The following is a 24,340-nucleotide window of genomic DNA, read 5'->3' as shown; positions in this document are numbered from 1 at the left end:
TTTCTCCTAGAATAAGTTGAAAATCCAATAACAAGGTGTGGTGACAAATACTTTTAAAATGAAACTTATTTTAGAAGAAATAGGGAATTATTTAAGAAAAGTACAAGGCTGCCAATATATTTTAGTCTTCAACCACTTGAGTAGAATTTAGAGGACTGGATTATTTGAGAAGATAACCTCCACCATCAACCGCAAACCGCAATGGGAAATATTCATATAATCACTGCAGCTGAACACTGGTTAGGAAATCAAAAATACTCTGTATATAGATCTGTGAACATTTCAAGAACACGTTGGGTTGCAAATGAAGAGAACACCTGTGATCAGGTGATAAACATTACAGGTTACAAATGACCTCGGATGCATCCCAACGTGTTCTTCATTTCAAAGCAAACCTATATATTATTATTAGTAGTAATGAAAACCCTGAAACATCCTGGGCTTTTCAGAGGATAAACCCAAGTACATTTTCTGAATCAGAGATGATGATAGTCCATCAAATTGTCTTAGTAGCCAGAAGCACAGGCAACCGTTAGAACACTAGCCGTTGAGAAACACGTTAGCCGGTGCACCCACAGCAGACAGAACGGCCACATTCCAACAATGCCAGTTGCTTGCCTTTCTTCCTAACCCCAGTAGAGGGTTGGCACTCGCTGGTGATATCCACATCTTGGTGATACACATACATACTGTCCCTTCGGATACTGTCAATTCGGGCGCACACTAGAGGGAGAAATCATTCATGCAGAACCAGAACAGAGGTTAGAGAGGGAAGTTTACCCAGTCATAACAGCAACAGTGCCTTCAGAATGTATTCACACCCCTTGAATTTGATCACAGTCTGAATATAACATGTATTAAATTAAGATTGTGTCACTGGCCTACACACAATATACAATAATCCCAAAGTGGAATTATGCTTTTAGAAATGTTTACAAACAAATACAAAATTGAAAGCTGAAATGTCTTGAGTCAAGCAAGTATTCAAACTCTTTGTTATGGCAAGCCTAAATAAGGTCATGAGTAAAAATGCGCTTAAAGTCACAAAATAAGTTGCATGGACTCATTCTGCGTGCAATAATGTGTGTTTAACCTGATTTTTGAATGACTACCTCATCTCTGTACCCCACACACAAAATTATCTGTAAGGTCACTCAGTGAATTTCAAACACAGATTCGACCAGGGAGGTTTTCAATGCCTCGCAAAGGGCACCTATTGGTAGATGGGTACAAATAAAAAAAACAGACATTGAATATTCCTTTGAGCATGGTGAAGTTATTAACTACACTTTGGATGGCGTATCAATACACCCAGTCACTACAAAAATACAGGCGTCCTTCCTTACTCAGTTGCCGGAGAGGAAGGAAACCGCTCAGCGATTTCACCATAAGGTCAATGGTGATTTTAAAACAGTTACAGATTTAAATGGCTGTGACATGAGAAAACCGAGGATGGATCAACAACATTGTAGTTACTCCACAATACTAACCTAAATGACAGAGTGAAAAGAAGAAAGCCTGTAAATAATACAATTATTCCAAAACATGCATCCCGTTTGCAAAAAGGCGCTAAAGTAAAACTGCTACATGTGCTTTATTTGACAAAGAATGTATCTTCATGTCCTAAATACAAAGTGTTATGTTTGGGGCAAATCCAACACATCACTGAGTACCACTCGTCATATTTTCAATCATGGTGGTGGCTGCATCATGTTATGGGTAAAAATAATAATACTTATTTTATGTAGTGTATATAAATAAGTATGTGGACACCTGCTCGTTGAACATCTCATTCCAAAATCATTGGCATTAATATGGAGTTGGTCCTCCCTTTGACGCTATAACAGCCTCTACTATTCTGGGAAGGCTTTACACTTGAACATTGCTGCGGGGAATTGCTTCCATTCAGCTACAAGAGCATTAGTGAGGTCGGGCACTGATGTTGGGTGATTAGGCCTGGCTCACAGTTGGCGTTCCAATTCATCCCAAAGGTGTTCAGGTCAGGGCCCTGTGCAGGCCAGTCAAGTTCTTCCACACAGATCTCTACAAACAATTTCTGTATGGACGTTGCTTTGTACACAGGGGCATTGTCATGCTGAAACAGGAAAAGGCCTTCCCCAAACTGTTGCCACAAAGTTGGAAGCACAGAATCGTCTAGAATGTCATTGCATGCTGTGACGTTAAGATTTCCCTTCACTGGAACTAAGGGGCCTAGCCCGAACCATGAAAAACATCCCCAGATCATTATTCCTCCTCCACCAAACTTTAAGGTTGACAATATGCATTGGGGCAGGTAGGGTTTTCCTGGCATCTGCCAAACCCAGAATCATCCGTCGGACTGCTAAATGGTGAAACGGGATTACTTCATTCCTCCAGAGAACGCATTTCCTCTGCTCCAGAGCTTTACACCACTCCAATCGACGATTAGGCAAGGTGTGCGGCTGCTTGGCCATTTCATGAAGCTCCCGACTAACAGTTTTTGTGCTGACGCAGTTAGGAACTCGGTAGTGGGTTGCAACCAAGGACAGACAATATTTATGCGCTTCAGGGGTCCCATTCTGTCAGCTTGTGTGGCCTAACACTTCGCGGCTGAGCAGTTGCTGCTCCTAGACGTTTCCACTTCACAATAACAGCACTTATTGACCGGGGCAGCTCTAGCCGGGCAGAAATTTGACGAACTGACTTGTTGGAAAGGTGGCATCCTATGTTGAAAGTCACTGAGCTCTTCAGTAAGGCCATTCTATTGTCAATGTCTATGCAGATTGCATAGCTGTGTGCTCGATTTGATACACCTGTCAGCAACGGGTGTGGCTGAAATAGCCGAATCCACTAATTTGAAGGGGTTTCCACATACCTTGTAGTACTTTTCGTTTTTGAAATTGTAAATTTAAAAAAAAATGTATTTTACCCCGTTTTCTCCCCAATTTTCGTGGTATCCAATTGTTTAGTTGCTACTATCTTGTCTCATCGCTACAACTCCCGTACGGGCTCGGGAGAGACGAAGGATGAAAGTCATCTCTAAGCGTTTCAAATCACAAAAAAAGATAACCAATTTAGAAAAACAACACCACAACATCATGGCAGTCATTAGAAAGTTTATGCCTAGTGTGGTCATCGGAGGGGGGTAGGCAGGTAGTGCGCTGTCATCAAGATGTCTCTGGCTTTTCTGTAGTAGAACTGAGATTAAGTTTGGTCTCCGTAGTAGATAGCTAGCTAGCTACTCGTTCACTACAACGAAAATGAAGCACCCACTTGTATGCTGCTACGGCAGTTACGTGGCCCCAGAAAGCACACCACCTTCCAATTATAAATCAATATTCTATTCTATTTTCAAAATACAGGGTATGCTTTTTTTGGATAAAAATAAACAGAATCGAGCTAAGCACAGAGAAAATCCTAGAGGAAACCTAGAGGAAGTCTGCTTTCCAACTAAGGTTGACCCCAATTAGTCGAATGGTTGATTGTTTCGTTGTTAGGCTGCAACAATGCAGAGGGCTCTGTATAACTCCGCATGATTGCTTGACGGTAGGCGGGGGCAGTACATCCTGTATAAACACAAACTCACTTCCTTGACAACAGCTCTGCCCTGCTCCGTGAAGCGCAAGAAGTATGAATGCCCTGACTTCTGCTGAGGTCGTATCACTGTAAATGCTACATGGCCAATGCAGACGTCGGATTGACCATGCGACCAGATGCACAATGCACTTCTCTCTCCAGAATGCGCTCTCTCCTGCCGATTTGTGCACATTCAGTTTCATAACTTCTTTGTGTGAATTGTTTGCATTTGATTGTTAGTGTATATCAATTCCCCATTACATAAATCACCAGCATTACATTTACAGTTAATTCCTATCATTTCTAATCTACAATGTTTGTTACTTTGGTTAAGGTAATTTATTTGAATGCATTCAATGTTATTATTCCAGTCTTCCTGTTCTCATTGTTTGAGTGGACACATTGAAGCTATGCTACACTTGTGAGTAACACGTTTTTGGTTTGTTATGGCAATTTAGTCATTGTCTTTTGTTTGGAGCACTCCTGTCAATGTTGAGTAACGACGCACACACATAGAAGTAGGCCTATAGGCTACCTGACAAATCTTTACAGCTCTCTCCCTTTCGATAACCACTCAGCGTGGAAGCGGAAAATGCCAGTGGAAACGTCATAAAATAGGCCTACGTGATTACTTCTTAACAGTGCTCGACTTGGACTGAAATAGGTTCCAGTACTCATTTTGGGTGCTGGTGCTGTTTCTATTTTGGTGCAGGATTTAAAATTATATAAAGAGGAACAGGAGCTAAAGGAGTAAACTTGAGGTGCTGGTACTCAGCTCCGGTGAACTCCTGCCCAAGTCGAGCCCTGTTCCTTATCCCTTGCGCAAATAGCCTACAGCTGTGTCTGTCCCAAGCTCACTGGCCTGGGGAAACTCTTAGGGCCCAGAATATTTTATACAATGTTGCAAGTTAGCTAGTGCAAGCTTCAGGGCTGGATCCAATTTAATAGTTGATCGAATTATTCAAGTTCGTTGCAGACAGGCCATGTGTATCCAAAGTGATTTATAGGATATTTATTTTTATCAGGATATTTTCTACCTGCACTCTGCAATGTTTTTATTTGTTGGCTTTATGTAGGCTACTTTTACATAGTTTGCAATGGCAATAGAAGTTCCTTTTTAAGTTTGTATCATGTTAAATTAAATTTGGATAGAATCTTGATTAACCACATGACAATGATTTTTAAATATGAAGACGTTATTATAAATTTGAATTAAACTTTCACGAAAATGTGCATATGAAAACCATAACTGGTATGCATATCGGTAGAAATGGTAAGATAAATTCAACATTCAACATGAGAAAGGTTGCCGACTCCTCGTGCAGCCTATTACCGGCAACTTCAGGAGAGTAATGGCAGAATCTGTGAAAGCAAGCAGGAACGGTTGGAGAATAGTTGGGTCAGGTAAAAAAAAATATATTCTGGTTATCTAGCTGTCTGGCGCCCTCGTGAGGCCTCAAAATATAAGCTTAAGGCATCAGACAAACTCGATGCTTATAGTTGATTTTAATAAAACACATAGGGTGTGTCTATATATGGAAAAATACACGTATAAAAATGTAAACCAATCAATTGGTTGAAAGAACAGACAACATTTGGTCAACCAATATTTTTTGGGGACGGGGACAGCCCTATATCCAACAGACACTGGGAGACAAATTCACCTTTTACCTTTTTTAACCTAAAACACAATGCCAAAATATACACTGGAGATGCTTACCAAGATGACATTGAATGTTCCTGAGTGGCCTAGATAGAGTTTTGACTTAAAATCGTCAAATCTATGGCAAGATTTGATGATGGCTGTCTAGCTATGATCAACAACCAACTTTTTAAAGAATAATGTGCAAATATTGTACAATCCAGGTGTACAAAAGCTCTTAGAAACTTACCCAGAAAGACTCACAGCTGTAATTGCTGCCACAGGTGATAACATGTATTGACTCAAGGGTGTGTATACTTATGTAAATTATATATTTCTGTATTTAATTTAATACATTTGCAAACATTTAAAAAAAAACATGTTTTTACTTTGTCATGAAGGGGTATCGTGTGTAGATGGGAAAAATAATCTATTTAATTCATTTTAGAATTCAGGCTGTAACAATACAAAAAGCGGAAGAAATCAAGGGGTATGAATACTTTCTGAAGGCACTGGATGCCATGATAAAGCGGAAGAAATCAAGGGGTATGAATACTTTCTGAAGGCACTGGATGCCATGATAAAGCGGAAGAAATCAAGGGGTATGAATACTTTCTGAAGGCACTGGATGCCATGATAAAGCGGAAGAAATCAAGGGGTATGAATACTTTCTGAAGGCACTGGATGCCATGATAAAGCGGAAGAAATCAAGGGGTATGAATACTTTCTCAAGGCACTGGATGCCATGATAAAGCGGAAGAAATCAAGGGGTATGAATACTTTCTCAAGGCACTGGATGCCATGATAAAGCGGAAGAAATCAAGGGGTATGAATACTTTCTGAAGGCACTGGATGCCATGATAAAGCACACGTACAAAGCTTTGTTTCACAGCACACTTGATTTGATACTTATGTATCTGACCCAGGTCTGTCGTGTTGCAGTATGTTGGATTGTCTGAGGTGTACTTACACTGGATTGCCCGGAGGCGGGGTATGAGTGTAGGGCTGCTGGGGGGGCTGGTGTTCAGACTCCTACTGTCCATGGAGGGTGACGCCTGCACCGTGATCTTGTGCTGGAAATCTAGAAAACAGAGACACAGGTAAGGGTGGTTGGTCACTTTGACCATTGGTGTAATATCTCATTGACAGACTACGTAACATAAAAAGGTATTGTAACGTCTGTCAAAAGACTGGGATGCAACGACCAATGAGCGAAAGTAGTTCCGCTTTGACTAGTCTTAGTCAAAGCTAGTATGCTGTCTAGTTAATATGCTGTTCTACATTATGTCTTGTTAGTATGCTGTCCTCCATTATGTCTTGTTAGTATGCTGTCTAGTTAATATGCTGTTCTACATTATGTCTTGTTAGTATGCTGTCCTCCATTATGTCTTGTTAGTATGCTGTCTTCCATTATGTCTTGTTAGTATGCTGTCTAGTTAATATGCTGTTCTACATTATGTCTTGTTAGTATGCTGTCTTCCATTATGTCTTGTTAGTATGCTGTCTAGTTAATATGCTGTTCTACATTATGTCTTGTTAGTATGCTGTCCTCCATTATGTCTTGTTAGTATGCTGTCTTCCATTATGTCTTGTTAGTATGCTGTCTAGTTAATATGCTGTTCTACATTATGTCTTGTTAGTATGCTGTCCTCCATTATGTCTTGTTAGTATGCTGTCTTCCATTATGTCTTGTTAGTATGCTGTCTAGTTAATATGCTGTTCTACATTATGTCTTGTTAGTATGCTGTCCTCCATTATGTCTTGTTAGTATGCTGTCCTCCATGATGTCTTGTTAGTATGCTGTCTTCCATTATGTCTTGTTAGTATGCTGTCCTCCATTATGTCTTGTCAGTATGCTGTCCTCCATGATGTCTTGTTAGTATGCTGTCTTCCATTATGTCTTGTTAGTATGCTGTCCTCCATTATGTCTTGTTAGTATGCTGTCCTCCATTATGCCTTGTTAGTATGCTGTCCTCCATTATGTCTTGTTAGTATGCTATCCTACATGATGTCTTGTTAGTATGCTGTCTTCCATTATGTCTTGTTAGTATGCTGTCCTCCATTATGCCTTGTTAGTATGCTGTCCTCCATTATGCCTTGTTAGTATGCTGTCCTACATTATGCCTTGTTAGTGTGCTGTCCTCCATGATGTCTTGTTAGTATGCTGTCCTACATTATGTCTTGTTAGTGTGCTGTCCTCCATGATGTCTTGTTAGTATACTGTCCTCCATTATGTCTTTTTAGTATACTGTCCTCCATGATGTCTAGTTAGTATACTGTCCTCCATTATGTCTAGTTAGTATGCTGTCCTCCATGATATCTAATTAGTATGCTGTCCTACATTATGTCTTGTTAGTATGCTGTCCTCCATGATGTCTTGTTAGTATGCTGACCTCCATTATGCCTTGTTAGTATGCTGTCCTCCATTATGTCTTGTTAGTATGCTGTCCTCCATTATGTCTAGTTAGTATGCTGTCCTCCATGATATCTAATTAGTATGCTGTCCTACATTATGTCTTGTTAGTATGCTGTCCTCCATGATGTCTTGTTAGTATGCTGTCCTACATTATGTCTTGTTAGTATGCTGTCCTACATTATGTATTGTTAGTATGCTGTCCTCCATTATGTCTTGTTAGTATGCTGTCCTCCATTATGTCTAGTTAGTATGCTGTCCTCCATGATATCTAATTAGTATGCTGTCCTACATTATGTCTTGTTAGTATGCTGTCCTCCATGATGTCTTGTTAGTATGCTGTCCTACATTATGTCTTGTTAGTATGCTGTCCTACATTATGTATTGTTAGTATGCTGTCCTACATTATGTCTTGCTAGTATGCTGTCCTCCATGATGTCTTGTTAGTATGATGTCTAGTTAGTATACTGTCCTCCATTATGTCTTGTTAGTATGCTGTCCTACATTATGTCTTGTTAGTATGCTGTCCTCCATGATGTCTTGTTAGTATGATGTCTAGTTAGTATACTGTCCTCCATTATGTCTTGTTAGTATGCTGTCCTACATTATGTCTTGTTAGTATGCTGTCCTACATTATGTATTGTTAGTATGCTGTCCTACATTATGTCTTGCTAGTATGCTGTCCTCCATGATGTCTTGTTAGTATGATGTCTAGTTAGTATACTGTCCTCCATTATGTCTTGTTAGTATGCTGACCTCCATTATGCCTTGTTAGTATGCTGTCCTCCATTATGTCTTGTTAGTATACTGTCCTCCATTATGTCTTGTTAGTATGCTGTCCTCGATGATATCTAATTAGTATGCTGTCCTACATGATGTCTTGTTAGTATGCTGTCCTCCATGATGTCTTGTTAGTATGATGTCTTGTTAGTATGCTGTCCTACATTATGTCTTGTTAGTATGCTGTCTTCCATTATGTCTTGTTAGTATGCTGTCTAGTTAATATGCTGTTCTACATTATGTCTTGTTAGTATGCTGTCCTCCATTATGTCTTGTTAGTATGCTGTCTTCCATTATGTCTTGTTAGTATGCTGTCTAGTTAATATGCTGTTCTACATTATGTCTTGTTAGTATGCTGTCCTCCATTATGTCTTGTTAGTATGCTGTCCTCCATGATGTCTTGTTAGTATGCTGTCTTCCATTATGTCTTGTTAGTATGCTGTCCTCCATTATGTCTTGTCAGTATGCTGTCCTCCATGATGTCTTGTTAGTATGCTGTCTTCCATTATGTCTTGTTAGTATGCTGTCCTCCATTATGTCTTGTTAGTATGCTGTCCTCCATTATGCCTTGTTAGTATGCTGTCCTCCATTATGTCTTGTTAGTATGCTATCCTACATGATGTCTTGTTAGTATGCTGTCTTCCATTATGTCTTGTTAGTATGCTGTCCTCCATTATGCCTTGTTAGTATGCTGTCCTCCATTATGCCTTGTTAGTATGCTGTCCTACATTATGCCTTGTTAGTGTGCTGTCCTCCATGATGTCTTGTTAGTATGCTGTCCTACATTATGTCTTGTTAGTGTGCTGTCCTCCATGATGTCTTGTTAGTATACTGTCCTCCATTATGTCTTTTTAGTATACTGTCCTCCATGATGTCTAGTTAGTATACTGTCCTCCATTATGTCTAGTTAGTATGCTGTCCTCCATGATATCTAATTAGTATGCTGTCCTACATTATGTCTTGTTAGTATGCTGTCCTCCATGATGTCTTGTTAGTATGCTGACCTCCATTATGCCTTGTTAGTATGCTGTCCTCCATTATGTCTTGTTAGTATGCTGTCCTCCATTATGTCTAGTTAGTATGCTGTCCTCCATGATATCTAATTAGTATGCTGTCCTACATTATGTCTTGTTAGTATGCTGTCCTCCATGATGTCTTGTTAGTATGCTGTCCTACATTATGTCTTGTTAGTATGCTGTCCTACATTATGTATTGTTAGTATGCTGTCCTCCATTATGTCTTGTTAGTATGCTGTCCTCCATTATGTCTAGTTAGTATGCTGTCCTCCATGATATCTAATTAGTATGCTGTCCTACATTATGTCTTGTTAGTATGCTGTCCTCCATGATGTCTTGTTAGTATGCTGTCCTACATTATGTCTTGTTAGTATGCTGTCCTACATTATGTATTGTTAGTATGCTGTCCTACATTATGTCTTGCTAGTATGCTGTCCTCCATGATGTCTTGTTAGTATGATGTCTAGTTAGTATACTGTCCTCCATTATGTCTTGTTAGTATGCTGTCCTACATTATGTCTTGTTAGTATGCTGTCCTCCATGATGTCTTGTTAGTATGATGTCTAGTTAGTATACTGTCCTCCATTATGTCTTGTTAGTATGCTGTCCTCGATGATATCTAATTAGTATGCTGTCCTACATGATGTCTTGTTAGTATGCTGTCCTCCATGATGTCTTGTTAGTATGCTGTCCTACATTATGTCTTGTTAGTATGTTGTCCTCCATGATGTCTTGTTAGTATGATGTCTAGTTAGTATGCTGTCCTACATTATGTCTTGTTAGTATGTGGTCCTACATTATGTCTTGTTAGTATGTGGTCCTACATTATGTCTTGTTAGTATGTTGTCCTCCATGATGTCTTGTTAGTATGATGTCTAGTTAGTATGCTGTCCTACATTATGTCTTGTTAGTATGTGGTCCTACATTATGTCTTGTTAGTATGTGGTCCTACATTATGTCTTGTTAGTATGTTGTCCTCCATGATGTCTAGTTAGTATACTGTCCTATATTATGTCTTGTTAGTATGCTGTCCTACATGATGTCTTGTTAGTATGCTGTCCTCCATGATGTCTTGTTAGTATGATGTCTTGTTAGTATGCTGTCCTACATTATGTCTTGTTAGTATGTTGTCCTCCATGATGTCTTGTTAGTATGATGTCTAGTTAGTATGCTGTCCTACATTGTCTTGTTAGTATGTTGTCCTCCATGATGTCTTGTTAGTATGATGTCTAGTTAGTATACTGTCCTATATGATGTCTTGTTAGTATGCTGTCCTACATGATGTCTTGTTAGTATGCTGTCCTCCATGATGTCTTGTTAGTATACTGTCCTCCATGATGTCTTGTTAGTATGATGTCTAGTTAGTATGCTGTCCTACATTATGTCTTGTTAGTACGCTGTCCTACATTATGTCTTGTTAGTATACTGTCCTCCATGATGTCTTGTTAGTATGCTGTCCTACATTATGTCTTGTTAGTATGCTGTCCTCCATGATGTCGTTAGTATGCTGTCCTACATTATGTCTTGTTAGTATGCTGTCCTACATTATGTCTTGTTAGTATGCTGTCCTACATGATGTCTTGTTAGTATGCTGTCCTCCATGATGTCTTGTTAGTATACTGTCTTACATTATGTCTTGTTAGTATGCTGTCCTACATGATGTCTTGTTAGTATGCTGTCCTACATTATGTCTTGTTAGTATGCTGTCCTCCATGATGTCTTGTTAGTATGATGTCTTGTTAGTATGCTGTCCTACATTATGTCTTGTTAGTATGCTGTCCTCCATGATGTCTTGTTAGTATGATGTCTAGTTAGTATACTGTCCTCCATTATGTCTAGTTAGTATGCTGTCCTCCATGATATCTAATTAGTATGCTGTCCTACATGATGTCTTGTTAGTATGCTATCCTCCATGATGTCTTGTTAGTATGCTGTCTTCCATTATGTCTTGTTAATATGCTGTCCTCCATGTCTTCTTAGTATGCGGTCCTACATTATGTCTTGTCAGTATGCTGTCCTACATGATGTCTTGTTAGTATGCTGTCCTCATTATGTCTTGTTAGTATGCTGTCCTCCATGATGTCTTGTTAGTATGCTGTCCTACATGATGTCTTGTTAGTATGCTGTCCTACATGATGTCTTGTTAGTATGCTGTCCTCCATTATGTCTTGTGAGTATGCTGTCCTACATTATGTCTTGTTAGTATGCTGTCCTACATGATGTCTTGTTAGTATGGTGTCCTACATTATGTCTTGTTAGTATGCTGTCCTACATTATGTCTTGTGAGTATGCTGTCCTACATTATGTCTTGTTAGTATGTGGTCCTACATTATGTCTTGTTAGTATGCTGTCCTCCATGATGTCCTGTTAGTATGCTGTCCTCCATGATGTCCTGTTAGTATGCGGTCCTACATTATGTCTTGTCAGTATGCTGTCCTCCATGTCTTGTTAGTATGCGGTCCTACATTATGTCTTGTCAGTATGCTGTCCTACATGATGTCTTGTTAGTATGCTGTCCTCCATGATGTCCTGTTAGTATGTGGTCCTACATTATGTCTTGTTAGTATGCTGTTCTACATTATGTCTTGTTAGTATGCTGTCCTCCATGATGTCCTGTTAGTATGCTGTCCTCCATGATGTCCTGTTAGTATGTGGTCCTACATTATGTCTTGTCAGTATGCTGTCCTACATGATGTCTTGTTAGTATGCTGTCATACGTCTATGATTCTAACGGAGCTTCTAAACAAATAAAGATTGGTGTAAATCTATTGAACTTTTTGTCAACTCGAAGGTAACACTGACTTTGACAAAGAGAAAGACAGACTATTAACCAACCCGACAAGACAGAAAGAGAGTCAGAAACAGACAGACAGACAGAAGCACCCACCTGAGGGCAGGCTGATGCGGTTGCCGTCCTTGAGTTTGAGGCGGCTGCGTTTGAACTTGCCCTTCCTCTTCTTGACGTTGGGCTTGTCCTTGTTGAGCTGAAGGATGAGGATGTTGAGTTCCCTCTCCAACACATTGATCTCCCGCTCCGCCAGCTGCTGCTCCCTCCTCTTCAGCAGCTCCTCGTGGGACTTCTGCTGCAAAGCCGCACGTGTCAGTTCCTCCTCCCGTGAACGCAGCTCCTACAGGAACACATGGAGGGTCAGACGAATAGATGGACAACTCTGTATGATAAGGGCCGCATTCCTCTGCCCAGGCGTTGCTGACGCATGCCAAATCTTACAACGCCTGGATAGGTATTTTACCTATCAGGCCGGTGTGCCCGCCCCTGCCATTCAATAGTAGGGGAAACACTACCATAATGATCCACACACAGGTTCTAGGCAGTGCATTATTTCCTTAGCCCTTCTGTCTGTCATTTCTACAAAAAATAACTTGCATACCTTCATTGTTCACGTATTTTATCAGATTGAACTCTTTGTAAATGATAAGAAAAAAAGTTATCTGCAAACACAGCAGTGATCAGTGCTCTTCCCCCCCAACCTTCACAATCAGTGAACTTACTCTGGGTGGTAGAAAAACAAAGCAATAGCTTTAGGCTAGAGTGGCCTGTGACCCCTAGCCACTCAGTCCACAGAGCTGTCCCAGGCCCTGTGTCTGCAGGAACAGCAAGGTGGGCCCATTGTAGTGCTGCATGGCCCTGAAGCATAGCCCTTACTGTAGGAAAGCTCCTTTAAGAGAGGCTGGCCAGCACTCACAAGTTGTAAATCTCAACTTGCTTTATGGAGCTTTGCAGAAATGTTGTGGTGCTCGGGGAGAGGATGACTAAGCCAAAGATCACAAGCTAAAGGGGGCTTCCATCGCTTGATCGTCAACTAGGTTGTGAATGAGTAGGGTTGACAAAATCACTTGAACTATTTCGTAGAGCAGCATTTGAATTTTGTTTTGGTTCCTCTCAGAAAACATAATAATCCTTAAATGACTTCTGCAAAGCAGCTTTACAAACCCACTGGAGTGAAATTAGATATTTTGTGTAACAACTTTGCAACTTTTGTAGAAATATACAAAAAAATATCCAATCCTTTCAGTGTTAAAAAGAACAGAAAAACAATAGCCCTATATCTGGACTCAAAACTTCACTTTGTAGTTACAAAAGAAAAAGGTTTTGCAAAATGGTGCATGAAGCAAGCTGAACCTCACTTTACCTACAGACCTAGGGTCAGACTTCAGCCCCTCAGAAATATACATGAAGCAAGCTGAACCTCACTTTACCTACAGGCCTATGGTCAGTCTTCAGCCCCTCAGAAATATACATGAAGCAAGCTGAACCTCACTTTACCTACAGACCTAGGGTCAGACTTCAGCCCCTCAGAAATATACATGAAGCAAGCTGAACCTCACTTTACCTACAGACCTAGGGTCAGACTTCAGCCCCTCAGAAATATACATGAAGCAAGCTGAACCTCACTTTACCTACAGGCCTAGGGTCAGACTTCAGCCCCTCAGAAATATACATGAATCAAGCTGAACCTCACTTTACCTACAGACCTAGGGTCAGACTTCAGCCCCTCAGAAATATACATGAAGCAAGCTGAACTTCACTTTACCTACAGGCCTATGGTCAGTCTTCAGCCCCTCAGAAATATACATGAAGCAAGCTGAACCTCACTTTACCTACAGGCCTAGGGTCAGACTGCAGCCTCTCAGAAATATACATGAAGCAAGCTGAACCTCACTTTACCTACAGGCCTAGGGTCAGACTTCAGCCCCTCAGAAATATACATGAAGCAAGCTGAACCTCACTTTACCTACAGACCTAGGGTCAGACTTCAGCCCCTCAGAAATATACATGAAGCAAGCTGAACCTCACTTTACCTACAGACCTAGGGTCAGACTTCAGCCCCTCAGAAATATACATGAAGCAAGCTGAACCTCACTTTACCTACAGACCTAGGGTCAGACTTCAGCCCCTCAGAAACATACATGAAGCAAGCTGAACCTCACTTTACCTACAGGCCTAGGGTCCGACCTCAGCCCCTCAGAAATATACATGAATCAAGCTGAACCTCACTTTACTTACAGACCTAGGGTCAGACTTCAGCCCCTCAGAAATATACATGAAGCAAGCTGAACCTCACTTTACCTACAGACCTAGGGTCAGACTTCAGCCCCTCAGAAATATACATGAAGCAAGCTGAACCTCACTTTACCTACAGACCTAGGGTCAGACTTCAGCCCCTCAGAAATATACATGAAGCAAGCTGAACCTCACTTTACCTACAGACCTATGGTCAGTCTTCAGCCCCTCAGAAATATACATGAAGCAAGCTGAACCTCACTTTACCTACAGACCTAGGGTCAGACTTCAGCCCCTCAGAAATATACATGAAGCAAGCTGAACCTCACTTTACCTACAGACCTAGGGTCAGACTTCAGCCCCTCAGAAATATACATGAAGCAAGCTGAACTTCACTTTACCTACAGGCCTATGGTCAGTCTTCAGCCCCTCAGAAATATACATGAAGCAAGCTGAACCTCACTTTACCTACAGGCCTAGGGTCAGACTGCAGCCTCTCAGAAATATACATGAAGCAAGCTGAACCTCACTTTACCTACAGGCCTAGGGTCAGACTTCAGCCCCTCAGAAATATACATGAAGCAAGCTGAACCTCACTTTACCTACAGACCTAGGGTCAGACTTCAGCCCCTCAGAAATATACATGAAGCAAGCTGAACCTCACTTTACCTACAGACCTAGGGTCAGACTTCAGCCCCTCAGAAATATACATGAAGCAAGCTGAACCTCACTTTACCTACAGACCTAGGGTCAGACTTCAGCCCCTCAGAAACATACATGAAGCAAGCTGAACCTCACTTTACCTACAGGCCTAGGGTCCGACCTCAGCCCCTCAGAAATATACATGAATCAAGCTGAACCTCACTTTACTTACAGACCTAGGGTCAGACTTCAGCCCCTCAGAAATATACATGAAGCAAGCTGAACCTCACTTTACCTACAGACCTAGGGTCAGACTTCAGCCCCTCAGAAATATACATGAAGCAAGCTGAACCTCACTTTACCTACAGACCTAGGGTCAGACTTCAGCCCCTCAGAAATATACATGAAGCAAGCTGAACCTCACTTTACCTACAGACCTATGGTCAGTCTTCAGCCCCTCAGAAATATACATGAAGCAAGCTGAACCTCACTTTACCTACAGACCTAGGGTCCGACTTCAGCCCCTCAGAAATATACATGAATCAAGCTGAACCTCACTTTACCTACAGACCTAGGGTCAGACTTCAGCCCCTCAGAAATATACATGAAGCAAGCTGAACCTCACTTTACCTACAGACCTAGGGTCAGACTTCAGCCCCTCAGAAACATACATGAAGCAAGCTGAACCTCACTTTACCTACAGGCCTAGGGTCCGACTTCAGCCCCTCAGAAATATACATGAATTAAGCTGAACCTCACTTTACCTACAGACCTAGGGTCAGACTTCAGCCCCTCAGAAATATACATGAAGCAAGCTGAACCTCACTTTACCTACAGACCTAGGGTCAGACTTCAGCCCCTCAGAAATATACATGAAGCAAGCTGAACCTCACTTTACCTACATGCCTAGGGTCCGACTTCAGCCCCTCAGAAATATACATGAATCAAGCTGAACCTCACTTTACCTACAGGCCTAGGGTCAGACTTCAGCCCCTCAGAAATATACATGAAGCAAGCTGAACCTCACTTTACCTACAGACCTAGGGTCAGACTTCAGCCCCTCAGAAACATACATGAAGCAAGCTGAACCTCACTTTACCTACAGGCCTAGGGTCCGACTTCAGCCCCTCAGAAATATACATGAATCAAGCTGAACCTCACTTTACCTACAGACCTAGGGTCAGACTTCAGCCCCTCAGAAATATACATGAAGCAAGCTGAACCTCACTTTACCTACAGACCTAGGGTCAGACTTCAGCCCCTCAGAAATATACATGAAGCAAGCTGAACCTCACTTTACCTACATGCCTAGGGTCTGACTTCAGCCCCTCAGAAATATACATGAATCAAGCTGAACCTCACTTTACCTACAGGCCTAGGGTCAGACTTCAGCCCCTCAGAAATATACATGAAGCAAGCTGAAACTCACTCTACCTACAAGCCTAGGGTCAGACTTCAGCCCCTCAGAAATATACATGAATCAAGCTGAACCTCACTTTACCTACAGACCTAGGGTCAGACTTCAGCCCCTCAGAAATATACATGAAGCAAGCTGAACCTCACTTTACCTACAGACCTAGGGTCAGACTTCAGCCCCTCAGAAATATACATGAATCAAGCTGAACCTCACTTTACCTACAGACCTAGGGTCAGACTTCAGCCCCTCAGAAATATACATGAAGCAAGCTGAACCTCACTTTACCTACAGACCTAGGGTCAGACTTCAGTCCCTCAAAAATATACATGAAGCAAGCTGAACCTCACTTTACCTACAAACCTAGGGTTTGACTTCAGCCCCTCAGAAATATACATGAAGCAAGCTGAAACTCACTCTACCTACAAGCCTAGGGTCAGACTTAAAGCCCCTCAAAAATATATATGGATATGTGTTTCAGATCATATGCAACCCATAACAATGAAATGTAGAAACTCACACTCAGTAGGAACAGTGTGTGGCTATCTGTGCTTCCGTTACATCGTTATCCTTTTAGAGGTAATTCAATTAACCAGTGTCATACGGGGAAACAACATGAAGAATTGACATACTAGACAATCCCTGGGAGAGCTTTGGTATACTGCACCATTTGCCAAGTTTGATGCTTAACGATTCAGCTGAAGTTGCAGGAAAGGGCATTCTCAATACAGCAATTACAAATCCCATTTGATTTAACGAGGAGGGACCAAGGAAAGCAGCTTATCGCATTACCAAGGGGAAATACTTAAAACCATCAACGCTAATAGCTTGTTTTTTTTAAAGATACGATTAGCTCGCCTACAGAAAGTAACCAATTAAAATCAAAGCCGATCAAAGCACTCCCTTAACTACAGGTTTATTACACCGCTGCCTTCCACGCGCTTCTAACCTTGTACTTTACACAGTGGAAAGGTCTAGTTCCCACATATTGGAGGTTTACCTATACAACGTATCTACTTAATGAGTCACAAAGGATGAGTCTAAGGTATGAACAGGACAAATGTACTTAAGCAAAATAAAAAATACATTGCACAATTTCTCTCAATGTGTCCTGAGTACTGAAAATGCCATGTGAATGGTGAGAGGCGTGTTTGGGAATACATCCCCCTACGCTGATCAACTGAACAAAGACATACAGGGAGAGAGGTGACATTTGCAACAACAAGATTTGAACGTTTAGTCCATAATGTTGTTTGATCGGTGGTTAGGCTATTAGCTGGCCAAAAGTAGGTTACATGAAAAGTGCAATACTGTAAATATAACTGTGTGTTAGTGTGGGTTTTCAGTGAATTTATGTAAATCACGAAACTCATCTGTATTTTCTGCGGTGTAGGAAAATTCTCAGCAACAAACGAGTGATCAAATTAAGATCCTACATCTGTACCTTCTCTTTTGTTCTGAGCTCATCAAACATCTCATGGATCTCCACCCTCCAGTTCTCCTGCATGGAGTGGAAGGAGTCCTGGGGCATGGTGGCCATCACTGCTTCCTCTATGGCTGTTAGCTGCTCCAGGATGGAGGCAAACGACGGCCGGATGTGGGGGTCCTGCTCCCAGCACTCTGAGATACACAATAAGGTGGAACCAAGACAGATCAATGTTCTGAAACTTTGACAAGTAAATTAACACCATTATCTAGTTGTGTGACACTGACACACACATGTTCTTGAACAACAATATATCATCCAATGAATGCAGCTACTTCAGGCAACATGAATTGTTCTTGAAAAGTGGGTTGAGGAATGGCAACAGCAGATGGATGGTCTGACTGCACCTTCCATGAGCTTGGAGAAGGATTCTGGGCAGGTGGATGGAATAGGGAGGGTTAACTTGTTGACAGCCACACCATAGGCCACAGCCAGCCCATCAATCCCACGGTAAGGCACCTCTCCTGTCAGCAGCTCCCATAAAAGAACACCATAACTAGAAGAGAACACAGATATAGTGAGTACACTGTCCTAACAACAGTGTTATTACAGCACTATTATAGTGATGGGGGAAAAAACTATAGATACATATCGGGATATTATGTTTGACAAAAAATGTGATAGTTTTGACAATATCATTTTTGCACTAGTTGGCTGTACCTGCACCAAAACTCCAGTATTTTCCTTCATAGCTTATTCTCCATCTATTTTTAAATAGTGAGCCAATTTGTTTTCAGCACTTTAATTTCCATGACTAATAAAAACTAATTTTGTCATGACTCTTGACCTTCTGCAGCAGACATATAGTGAACAATATGTTTGGAAAAATCTAATTACAATAAAATCACAGTATCAAATCGCAGTATAGCAGTATAGCACAGTATAGCATGGTGATAGTATAGCATGGTGGTAGTATAGCATGGTGACAGTATAGCATGGTGGTAGTATAGCATGGTGACAGTATAGCATGGTGATAGTATAGCATGGTGATAGTATAGCATGGTGGTAGTATAGCATGGTGACAGTATAGCATGGTGATAGTATAGCATGGTGATAGTATAGCATGGTGGTAGTATAGCATGGTGGTAGTATAGCATGGTGACAGTATAGCATGGTGACAGTATAGCATGGTGGTAGTATAGCATGGTGGTAGTATAGCATGGTGACAGTATAGCATGGTGATAGTATAGCATGGTGGTAGTATAGCATGGTGGTAGTATAGCATGGTGATAGTATAGCATGGTGACAGTATAGCATGGTGACAGTATAGGATGGTGATAGTAGGCCTCCCGAGTGGTGCAGTGGTCTAAGACACTGCATCGCAGTAGTAACTGCGCCACTAGAGATTCTGGGTTCGAATCCAGGCTTTGTCGCAGCTGACCATGACCGATTGGCCCAGCGTCGTCCGGGTTAGGGGAGGGTTTGGCTGGCAGGGATGTCCTTGTCCCATTGCGCACTAGCAACTCCTGCGGCGGGCCGAGCACGGTTGCCAGGTGTACAGTGTTTCCTCCACCACATTGGTGTGGCTGGCTTCCGGGTTAAGTGGGCACTGTGTCAAGAAGCATTGCGGTCTGGTTGGGTTGTGTTTCGGAGGACAGACGGCTCTCTACCTTTGCCTCTCCAGAGTCGGTACGGGAGTTGCAGCGATGAGACAAGACTGTAACTAGCAATTGGATACCACGAAATTGCTTGAAGTCAGAAGTTTAGCCAAAACTCAGCCAAAACTCAGATTTTCACAATTCATGACATTTAATCCTCGTAAAAAAATCCCTTCAATATATCCACATAATTGTCCTTCCTGATGATGTCAATTTTGTGAAGTGCACCAGTCCCTCCTTCAGCAAAGAATCCACACAACAAGATGCATTCAATACCCTGTGCTTCACGGTTGGGATGGTGTTCCTCGGCTTCAAGGTCTTCCTTTTTCCTCCAAACAAAATGAAGGTCATTATTTTTGTTTCATCAAACCAGAGGACATTTCTCCAAAAAGTACGATCTTTGTCCCCATGTGCAGTTGCAAACCGTAATCTGGCTTTTTTTATGGCGGTTTTGGAGCAGTGGCTTCTTCCTTGCTGAGTGGCATTTCAGGTTATGTGGATATAGGACTCGTTTTACTGTGGATATAGATACATTTGAACATGTTTCCTCCAGCATCTTCACAAGGTCCTTTGCTGTTCTTCTGGGATTGATTTGCACTTTTTTGCTATACTTTTTCCACCACTGCAATTGATTGCAGAAAATGCAGAAATGATAAAAGTGCTGAAATTTGTTCTGGTTGAAGTTGAATTGAACAGTATAAAAAAATCAGAATAGAGAAAGACTCATTGAAATCACTAAGAATGTATGTGTTGCCACCCTAGGATCACTCACAACTAATAAAGCAAACGTAGAACTTTGAATATTCAAAAACTAAAAATACCGTAATTTAATTATTATTATATATTTTTTTAAATATCATGATATAATATTTTGGCCATATCGCCCAGCCCTAGATAGTACAGCATGGTGATAGTACACCATTGTGATAGTACAGCGATAGTATAGTATACATTCCCACTATTATAACACATGATAACACTCAAATTCACATTGCCTAAACCTTTGTTGTGCCTAGGGCTGCCATTTAGAAGACCTTGGTCTTGAATAATGGACGTGTTGAATGCTAAATAATGTCAGTAAAATGTTGTTTACCAGTACAGTGCAAACAATGATCCTGTTTTGATTAAGCACCAAGCCTACAGTCATCATTTATCATGTAATTAATGTAAGCTCTGGATGCAGCAGATTGTAGTTACAAGTGGAGGGTGTTCAGGGCTACTGTAAGCTATATTGCACATCCTAGTAGCACAGAATGTACCGACAGTTGTGATCTGATAAAAACAGTTTTGGTTTGAACAAAATAACAACGAAAGCACTTATTATCAGAAATAGGTCAGGACAAATGTTTCTAAATGTCTGAAATAAAAGGAGTATCATGGTGCCACCTTTCCAAATCCTCATCTCCTAAAAGCCTATTGATTCCAGTCTGACATTGGCATGTTTGGAACAGGGAGTAGAGGAAGAGCAATCCATGGTAACATAATTACGCAGAGACTCGATTTTTCACTTTATAATGTATGCCAAACAAAAACCATTGATTTCAAAGTTTAACAAACCATACAACTCTATGCACAATGAATACTTTTAACAATTTACACAGTAACACAAAAAAGCAATTACTGGAAAAATTGTGCAGATGCAAAGTTTGGTAACAAAATCACAGTAAAATTGACCTCAGTTTTATTCTGTAACCAAACTTTGCCTCTGCACAGCTCTTCCTGGAAATATGTTTTTGTAAATTGTTCAAAGTAGTTATTGTGCATAGAATTCTATGGTTAGTTAAACTTTGAAATAAATGTTTTTTGTTTGACATACATTTTAAAGTGAATAAGTCTCAGCATAATTCCGTTACCATGGAATTTCCCAGGAGCGTGCTGTTAGTTTTACCTCCAGACATCGCTGCCTTTGGAGAAGAGAGAGGACTTGATGACTTCAGGGGCCATCCATGAGTACGTGCCAGCAGCACTCATCTTGGTGGTGTTGTGCCACTCTCTGGCCAGGCCAAAGTCTGTGATTTTCAAGGTCTTCCTTCCAATGTCATCGTTCTCAATTTTTTCAAGTAATAAAACTAGAAGGAGAAGAGTGGGTTGGTTAGGTATTTGGTGAACCACAATGGGATATCTTCAAAATATAGAAAACAAAATAAAAATTCATATCTTTCATGATGATCAAATGGGGAAAATGACAGCATTATAATAGATCTGTCCCCAGGTCTTAAACATGCTGTATACCTACAGTGCTTTCAGAAAGTATTCACCCCCCTTGACACATCAAAATTCTATCAATATTAAAATGATACAAACCTAAAAAGTTACTTCTGTTGCCATTGCCAATTATGTAAAAATAGCTAATACATCCAACATCCTGCAATGTTCATTAAATAGTACCCGCAAAACACCAGTCTCAACGTCAACAGTGAAGACGCAACTCCGGGATGCTGGCCTTCTAGGCAGAGTTGCAAAGAAAAAGTCATGGATTTTTAGGCAAAGTTCCTCTGTCCAGTGTCTGTGTTATTTTGCCCATCTTAATATTTTCTTTTTATTGGCCAGTCTGAGATATGGCTTTTTCTCTGCCTAGAAGGCCAGCATGCCGGAGTCGCCTCTTCACTGTTGACGTTGAGACTGGTGTTTTGCGGGTACTATTTAATGAACATTGCAGGATGCAATGTTTTATTTGTTGGATGTATTAGCTATTTTTACATAATTGGCAATGGCAACAGAAGTAACTTTTTAGGTTTCTATCATTTTCATTTCGATAGAATTTTGATTAACCACAACAATGATTGAGATAAAATACATTATTATAAATTAAATGAAACTGTTCCAGGAAAGTGTGCATATGAAAACCATAACTGACATGCATATCAGTAGAAATTGCATGATAAATTGGCATTCCAAATGAGAAAAGTTGCAATGCAGACTCGTCATGTAGCCTATTACTGGCAACTTTAGGAGAGTAACGGCAGAATCTGCAAAAGCCAGTAGGAGTGGAAGGAGAATGGTCGGGTCTGAGATCTCTGGCTCCCTCTGGAGTCATTTGTGTCTTATTTCATCTAACAGTGAGCTTAAAGCATCAGACAAGCTCAATGCATATAGTTGATTTTATTAAAACACACAGGGTGTGTCTACATATGGAAAAATACACTTTTAAAATTAAAGAACGTTTTAAAACTTTTGGTCGGGGTCAGCCCTAGAATAACAACATTAATTGTTACTCCACAATTAACCAAAATGACAGAGCGAAAAGAAGGAGGCCTGTACAGAATAAAAATATTCCAAAACATGCATCCTGTTTGCAATAAGGCACTAAAGTAAAACTGCAAAAAAATGTGTCAAAGAAATGTACCTTATGTCCTGAATAAAAAGTGCTATATTTGGGGCAAATACAACACTTAACTGAGTACCATTTTCATGTTTTCAAGCATATCATGGGTATGTCATCGGCAAGGACAATTGGGTTTAGGATAAAAAGAAACGGAATAGAGCTAAGCACAGGCAAAATCCTACAGGAAAACCTGGTTCAGACTGCTTTCCAACAGACACTGGTAGAAATTTCACCTTTCAGCAGGACAATAACTTAAAACACAAGGCCAAATATATACTGGAATTGCTTACCAAGACGACATTGAATGTTCTTGAGTGGTCTAGTTACAGTTTTGAATTAAATGGCAAGACTGGAAAATGTCTGTTTAGCAATGATCAACAACCAACTTCACATAGCTTGAAGTATTTATAGATCAAATCAAATCAAACTTTATTTGCCACATGCGCCGAATACAAGTGTAGACATAACCGTGAAATGCTTACTTAAAAGCCCTTAATCAACAGTGCAGTTCAAGAATAAGAAAATATTTACCAAGTAGGCTAAAATAAAAAGTAACAATTAAAAGTAACACAATAACGAGGCTATATACAAGGGGCACCGGTACCGAGTCAGTGTGCAGGGGAAGAGGCTAGTTGAGGTAATATGTACATGTAAACTCAGCAAAAAAAGAAACATCCTTTCACTGTCAACTGTGTAAATATTTGCATGAAAATAACTAGATTCAACAACTGAGACATAAACTGAACAAGGTCCACAGACATGTGACTAACAGAAATTGAATAATATTTCCCTGACGAAAGGGGGGCGGTCTAAATCAAAAGTAACAGTCAGTATCTGGTGTGGCCACCAGCTGCATTAAGTACTGCAGTGCATCTCCTCCTCATGGACTGCACCAGATTTGCCCGTTCTTGTTGTGAGATGTTACCCCACTCTTCCACCAAAGCACCTGCAAGTGCCCAGATATTTCTGGCGGGGAATGGCCCTAGCCCTCACCTGCCGATCCAACAGGTCCCAGGCGTGATCAACGGGATTGAGATCCAGGCTCTTCGCTGGCCATGGCAGAACAATGACATTCCTGTCTTGCAGGAAATCACGCACAGAACGAGCAGTATGGCTGGTGGCATTGTCATGCTGGAAGATGCTAAGATATGTATATAACTGGTAGAGTTTGATATAAAACACTCTCAAGTTTCCAAAACTGTTAAAATAATGTCTGAGTATATCAAAACTGATATGGCAGGCGAAAACCTGAGGAAAATCCATCCAGGAAGTGGGATGTTTTTGATGTGGGTAGTTTTCAATTGAATGCCTTTAGAGTATCTATGTGTTAGGACCCATATTGCAGTTCCTATGGCTTCCACTAGATGTCAATAGTCTTTAGACATTGCTTCAGGCTTGTTTTCTGAAAAATGAAGAAGAATGAGACCTTTCTGTCAGTGGACTGTC

At 40.8% G+C, this 24,340-nt stretch overlaps 1 protein-coding gene across 3 annotated transcripts in view; it reads right to left on the bottom strand.

The window, feature by feature from the left end:
- LOC110502981 (mitogen-activated protein kinase kinase kinase 21) overlaps nt 1-24,340 on the bottom strand; it is a 40,577-nt gene that overhangs the window by 4,791 nt on the left and 11,446 nt on the right. For 2 of the 3 annotated variants that reach the window (XM_021581341.3, XM_021581342.3), the window contains exons 2-6: nt 21,458-21,638; nt 18,319-18,467; nt 17,930-18,105; nt 12,294-12,534; nt 6,168-6,278 (exon numbers count right to left, since the gene is read on the bottom strand). In XM_021581341.3, the coding sequence (XP_021437016.3) occupies nt 6,168-6,278; nt 12,294-12,534; nt 17,930-18,105; nt 18,319-18,467; nt 21,458-21,638 (858 nt within the window). Of the gene's footprint in view, nt 1-429; nt 724-6,167; nt 6,279-12,293; nt 12,535-17,929; nt 18,106-18,318; nt 18,468-21,457; nt 21,639-24,340 lie in introns of those variants that run through there. The other variant, XM_090217541.1, reaches the window with a different exon arrangement.

Source organism: Oncorhynchus mykiss, chromosome 23 (assembly GCF_057628025.1).
Source record: "Oncorhynchus mykiss isolate SJ-2025 chromosome 23, ASM5762802v1, whole genome shotgun sequence".
NCBI classification, from domain to species: Eukaryota; Metazoa; Chordata; class Actinopteri; order Salmoniformes; family Salmonidae; genus Oncorhynchus; species Oncorhynchus mykiss.
Note: the sequence above shows the minus strand (reverse complement) of the source record. Positions and strands in the feature narration are given on the sequence as shown.